Source organism: Coffea arabica, chromosome 7e, assembly GCF_036785885.1.
Source record: "Coffea arabica cultivar ET-39 chromosome 7e, Coffea Arabica ET-39 HiFi, whole genome shotgun sequence".
Lineage (NCBI taxonomy): Eukaryota > Viridiplantae > Streptophyta > Magnoliopsida > Gentianales > Rubiaceae > Coffea > Coffea arabica.
In genome coordinates, this window is record NC_092323.1 from 12414774 (window position 1) to 12421608 (window position 6835).

At 39.2% G+C, this 6835-nt stretch overlaps 1 protein-coding gene across 1 annotated transcript; it reads left to right on the forward strand.

Moving 5' to 3' along the window:
• The first annotated feature begins 4891 nt into the window (after positions 1–4891).
• On the forward strand, positions 4892–6575 carry LOC113701576 (uncharacterized). The gene has a single exon (XM_027222299.2). It carries the CDS (start codon positions 5122–5124, stop codon positions 6313–6315), a length of 1194 nt encoding a protein of 397 aa, XP_027078100.1. The 5' UTR covers positions 4892–5121; the 3' UTR covers positions 6316–6575.
• Positions 6576–6835: the final 260 nt, after the last annotated feature.

Sequence of the window (6835 nt, forward strand, 5' to 3'; positions counted from 1 at the left end):
ACCCGTCAGGGTATGCATTGGTCCTGTCAGCTAATTGGATTATTATCCCAGTCTCTTTCAAAGGGCCTAAGTTTAAGGAAGCATAAATGGACTTTGGCATGACATTAATTGAGGCTCCCAGGTCTAACATGGCCTTTCCAATCAAAGTATTACCTATCCTACAAGGAATTGTAAACATACCTGGATCTCCGCATTTTGGTGGAAGTTTCCTTTGTAGAATTGCTGAAACATTCTCCCCAACTATAACTCGTTCATCCCCCTTCAACCGCTTGCGGTTGGCACACAGGTCCCTCAAAAATTTTGCGTACCTGGGTACTTGTTTAATCGCATCCAGCAGGGGTATGTTGATCTCCACCTTGCGAAAGATCTCCAAGACCTCTTTTTCCTTGTCTTTCTTCTTTGGTTTCTCTAACCTGCTAGGAAAGGGAGGTGGATTAGTTTTAGTTGTAGGAATTGGGTTCGAGGGTACCTTTGCATTTTTGTTGTCTGTGCCCTCATCTTCCAATTCTTTCTCAATCCGTTCCTCGTCCTTGTCTTTAGGAATCACCGGTTCGGGTCCTTGGACTTCCTTGCCACTCCTCAAGGTCATTGCACTTACATTCTTTGGATTCACCTCAGGTTGAGATGGCAACTTCCCTTGAATTTGGGACTCCAAACGGTTGATCGTTATGGCCATTTGATTCATTTGATTTTGCAATGATTGCACCTGTCCCAGTTGATTCCTCATGCTTTGTAAGTCTGAATCCGTCTTTTGTTGGTTAACAAGTAATTGCTTCATCATTTCTTCCATGGACGGACTTGAGTTTGAAGGGGGTGGTGGTGGTGGTGGGCGAGGATGGTACTGCTGTTGGTGTCCTTGCTGTCTATTTGGCACAAAGTTAGACTGCCTATTTCCTCCATAGCTAAGGTTGGGGTGATCCCTCCAACCAGGATTGTAGGTGTTTGAGTACGGGTCGTACTGCTTTCTTGGCGCGGGCGCGTGGCCAGCCATGTTCACCTGTTCTGCAGTTTCTTCTTGAACCAGTGGACACATTTCCGTAGGATGACCCACGGCAGTGCACACCCCACACACTTTGACTTGTGAAGCACTCCCCACAGCTAATTGTCTTACGAACGATGTTAATTCGGAGATCTGCTGTTGGATAGAGGACGTTTCCACCTCATTCACCTTACGCGTCGGGATGTCCTCTCTTGAACCAAACTGCTGTGAGTTCTCAGCCATCCCTTCAATCAACTCCCATGCTCCTCGAGGGGTTTTGTTCACCAACGCCCCTCCACTTGCAGCATCGATTATGCTTCTGTCCCTGAAAAGCAACCCCTCATAGAAATATTGAATGAGCTTAAAAATATCAGAAAAATATCAGAAAAAAAAATGAACTTAAAAAGAAACAAATGATTAACGCCAGTCCCCGGCAACGGCGCCAAAAATTGACAGGTGTCGAGCCTGTGCAATAATAAATACTTACTCGAGAAAAATGAATTTTCTGTGTATAGTAGTGAGTAGGGTCGAATCCACAGGGATTGGGAAAAATTCGATTCTTTTCAAGTTCGGGACACGGGGGATTTTTATCAGAAATAAACTAAAAATAATTAAATAATTTAACCAAAAATAAATAATTAATTAATACAATTGTAAATAGAAATTACATAAATGATAAATAAATTCTAGCCAAGGATACAACTACGCAGACACAGTCCATTCATCCGATCATTGATGCAAAGAAGGTTCACTTAATTTTATTAACAGGTTAGTTATAGTCGCCGATAAACTCTAACGACCAGCTTTTCCTTAATTTATTGATAACCAAGGTACGACCGTTGATTACCCCTAACCAAAAAATACTCCTAGGTACGACCGTAGGAATTAATTTCCTAATTGCATTAAAAACTAGAAAAGCCTAACCCAAATTAATAACACGCTACGAGGGTTATTTAAATCAGATTGCATGTCCCCCTAGTATGTGAAAATACTAGTTGTCACTAATATTAATCAACTAAACAATTACGGATTTAATTGATTAATTTGACAAGAGATTAATAAGTCAAATTGCACATCGGGCCCTTGATATCCAATTAACAAAATAATCCCATGGAAATTAAAATAGAAAACATGCAAATATTAATAAATTAAGGAACACGTAAAATTAATTAGATCTCACAGATATTTGGGACTGCGTCTTCGCGTTGATCCTTGACTAGAGGAGAAAATTAGCCACGCCTCATAAGAAAATTCCCACGCAATTTAAATGGAATCAAATACATAAATAACTAACTAAGAATTTAGGAAGAAACTTGAGTCTCGCTAAACTCTTTTAAGAAAAGTTGCACACCACACAACAAGAGAAGGAAGAACTCCTCCTCTGAAAACCAAAAACTACCTCTATCCTCCTACGGAGCTTCTCTGGAGAGAAAACTCCAAAACTAGTCTAATGTCTTATGAAAAACTATCGTCTAATGCCTTTCCCTTATTTTATTTTAGCACTAGTTTCCTAAGAGAACTAGTGACGTAGGAAGCTAAGTGGAAAAGCTCAATCATCAAAGTCAACACCTTGACTAATGAGTATATCTCCCACAATAAGAACAAACTTTCTACGTGGTCCCCACTTTGATTTCTTATTGCTAGTGGATTTCATCATATCAATTCAATTCTTCATCAGCAATTCCGTTCATCAGCAATTCCGTTGGTTTGCACAATTTGGGCTGATGGTGGAAAGCTTTTAGAAGCTTTCACGTGTGGAGAAATCTTCTCAAGAAGGTCCCCTTTTAGCACTTTTCTGCTTCACTTTCTGAAATTATATCCAAATACCAAATATAAATATATATTGACAATTAAAACAATATTTGGCAAGGATAAAGAGGAAAATTAACGATAAAATTACTAACAATTAATACCCTATCAAAAGAAAACAACATATTAAATTAGTAAATCAATTTTTACTGAAAGAAAGAGAAAAAATGTATAAAATTTCACAGAGGAACCTAAAATTGTGATCATAGTGAATTTCAAATTTTATCACTTTTCAAGAATGTAAAAATAACTTAGGTATTAATGCAAATAATTAATTAACACTTAGGAAATTTATTAGACTTCTATGAAATGAAGGGAGGAAGTAGGATAAAATTTTAAAAAATAAAAGAATAGAAATTAAAAAAGGGGAAAAATGAAAAATATGTCTTTGTAAAAAATTAGAATATAATTATTGGAGTGATTTAGATTTACCCATTAATGATCTAAACATGTCAAAATAAGTGATCTAAACATGTCAATTTAATACCCATTAATTAATGGGTTTAATTAGGTCACTCATTTATTTGTTGATGGGCGAGCCAAGTAAACAGGTTAGCGGGATAGAGCAAAGAGAAAAAAGAATTTTGGGGAATATGAAGGATTAGAGAGTTGTTTTTTTTTTTTATTGATACGATAGCTTCCTACACTATGGGGAGGAGGAGGGTTTGAAGAGGTTTTGGAGTAACTCGGAGGAGATTTAACCACCACCGGACCAGATGGGGTGCACTACGCACCTGCCTGGATTTTTTAAACAATGCCACATTTAATTGTGACAAATTGGTGGAAAACAATATTTGAACCCTTGTCTCCTACCCCACCAAGCCTTAATGCATTGATGGTAGCCACCAGCCTTTGGGCTCGTCGTTATTAGAGAGTTGTGACTTGTGAGAAAGTTGGCTAATAAGAAATGTGAGGAAAAGGATAGTGGAGAGTAAAGGGATATGGTGGAGCAAATGGTGCTAAGAGGGAGAATATGGGGGAGAGAGAGGTATTAATGTTGTTTTTTTTTTTTTTCCTGACGGAGGGGGTATACGGGCCATCAGGTAAATCGGACCCGACTAATCCCCCACCAGCCCGGGAGGAGAGGCCCCATTCCTCCGAACACGATAACCATGTGACTCGAACCCTTGTGGGACTGGACAACGGCTCCTAAGGAGGTTTGCCGTGACCAACCGAGCTGCCCATGAGGGGCATATTAATGTTGTGTTTGGTGTGCTTTTTTTTGTGATCTTTTTTCATATTTTTTATATGCTTTAAGGTTTTAGATAAGATACATAAATAAGATATAAATTAGATAATAGTATTCTTTTAAGTTTTTAATCTTTTTTAAATGTAACTACTATAAATAATTCATTTATTATTGTTATTATCATCATCATCTTAGATATAAACCATGCATAACACGGGTCAGAATACTAGTTTTATATGTACTCTAGAAGGATATTTCGATACCTAATTCATTGAAAAAAATATTTTACTTACATTATAAATATATCTCTTAGTTATATTTTTATTTTTAAATTATCTTTTTATTTCACATAATCACATACATCTATAATGCTGTAATAAATTTTTTTTTCTCTAAGTGATGAACTATACAAACACCTTATGCTAATACAATTTGGTAATGACGAACCACTTTCCTATAAAAAGGCATGTGTCACCGATGGACGATTTGTAACCGTTGCCTATGTCAGAAACATGTTGGTGAGCGATGTATGTCCTTGCTGGGCAATTTGTAACCGCTGCTACTGATGTCAAATTTTGTGTCCTTACTGAATGATCTGTAATTGTTGGTGCCATGTGAAAACTGTGTTGGTGAGCGATCTGTATCCTCGCTAGACAAATTTGTAACTACTGATGCCGATGTCAGAATTGCATTGGTGAGCAATCTGTATAGATCCATCTATGGTCCAAGAGGTATGTATGACTCGTAAGAGTAATCGAAATCGAATCCGAATCCATCTAAAACTTTTTTTTTACCAAAAAAAATTAATAAAACAAAAGCCATGTTTTAAACTGATGTCAGAACTGCTGTGTTGATGAATATAAGTCCATATATGATCTCAGAGGTATGCCCTAACTCGCATGCGTAACAGAAATCGAATCCAAATCCCTCTAAACTTTTTTTTTTTTTTTTTTAACAAATAAAAAACACAAACACATGTTTGAAAGGAAATGCGTGGAACTTGGGAGTGGAAATTAAAGAGAGAGATTGGAAATGCCCTTGGGCTTTGACTCATAAAGACTCCTCGTCACTGTGCAGCAAGTAAAGTTCCTTTCTTTCCCTCCAAGTATCCGGCTTCCCTCAGTTCTCCAGACCCACGCGAGAGATGGGCGGCCAGGATAAACCCCCAGGACCCGGACTCGAACCCGACATACAGCCATTACTGAACGCCTCCAAATACTTCCTCTGTCACCGGAACTTTTCCCAGAGCTTGAAATACGCGGACAAAGCCCAGCAATCCAATCCAAACCACCCTGGTCCGCCCCAAATCCTCGCTATATCCACTGTTCTCTCGGCGACTCCGTCCTCGACCCGACCCGAACAGCCAGAATGGTACTTAATCATCAACCTCCCTCGTTTTACTCAAGACCAGAATCTGATTCGGACCCGTTGTGCTTCGCTCGTCAACCTCTTAAACCCTGACACAAACCCTTACCCATTTGCAGCCGAAGCCCGTGATTGGGTTGTCAAAGCAGAATCTGTTTTGTCTGACCCGGACGCGAAAGCCCAGTATGATAACGGATTGAAAATGACGCAAAAAAATGTTGGAAATGGCGGCGGAACTTTTTGGACTTTGTGTCCGTACTGTTACTTTATGTATGAGTACGAGAAAATGTATGTGGATTGTGTCCTGAGGTGTCAGAATTCCAAATGCAGGAGGGCTTTCACGGCGGTGGCCGTTGCTGCTTCAGCGGCGCCGCCACCGGAGGTGCTGGAGGAAGGAAAGTATACCTGTTATGGGTTTTCGCCGCTGGGTTCTAACAATGGAAGTGGTGGTGATTCTGGTGAAGAGAGAGGGAAAAGTTGGTGGGCTCCATTTGTATCCATGGGTCAATATCCGGGTCCAGTTCGGGCCGATGAGGAAAAGGTGGATGTGAGGACTAATGTGGACTCAAGGAGTGAAAAGAGTAATGGGTTTATTGAAATTTCTGATGATGAAACTGCAGGTAAAGAGAAAATTGAAAGAGGGGGACAGGGAAACGGTGTTAACGATGGGAAGGTGGTGATGAAGAGGAAAAAAATGGCTGCTATAGGGAAGAAGAAATTGATGGGAAAAGGGATTAGAGTTGTTGGGAACCATAGTTTATCAGCGGAGGGTGGTGAAGGAATAGGATTTAAAGCTGGAGGGAACGAAGCAAATGCAAATACAAGTCCAGGGAATGAAGCAAATGCAAATACAAGTGGAGGGATAACGGAAGGCTGTAATGAGGAGGAATTGGAGTTTTGTGCTGGAGATGATGATATTTTTGTTGCTGTGAATCCTTGTGCTGATTTAGGATGTGAAAAGCTTAGGAATTGATGAGAGATGAGTTGGGGATTTTGAACTCTGTTTTTGTGCACTGTTTTTCTAGCTGGGAGCCTTGGACATGATGGTGTACTAAATGGCCAGTAAAGTTTTGTAACTGGTAGAATCATGTTGATAATCATTAGAATTGTAGACCATAGAACTGGTAGAAGTGAAGAAGTAATCCTGAATATGGTTCTTGATATCTTTGTGTGGCTGTCATGTGGATTCTTTTGCCGGTAGTATTTGATGTTTTGAAACAGTTATATGGCCAATAGTATGCTTGGTTTTATCCAAAAGTAAGTTGGAAAAAAAAAACAGAGAAAGGGATCATATGATTGGTTATCTTTTTGTTTATAGTTTGTTATTGGCATACGAGTATTAAGTCATAAGCAAGGAAGAAGATTAAAATATTCTAGGTGCTTTAATTTGATTGCTGGGTTTTGGATCTGCTCTGCTTTGCCGTCCAATTTTTCTAACATTTCCCGCCAATAATATTTCTTCAGCAATCAAATTGGGTCTGAATCTGCTCTGT

Excerpts from the sequence above, each read along its gene's own strand:
- LOC113701576 (XM_027222299.2), top strand. The coding sequence starts at position 5,122 with ATGGGCGGCCAGGATAAACCCCCAGGACCCGGACTCGAACCCGACATA.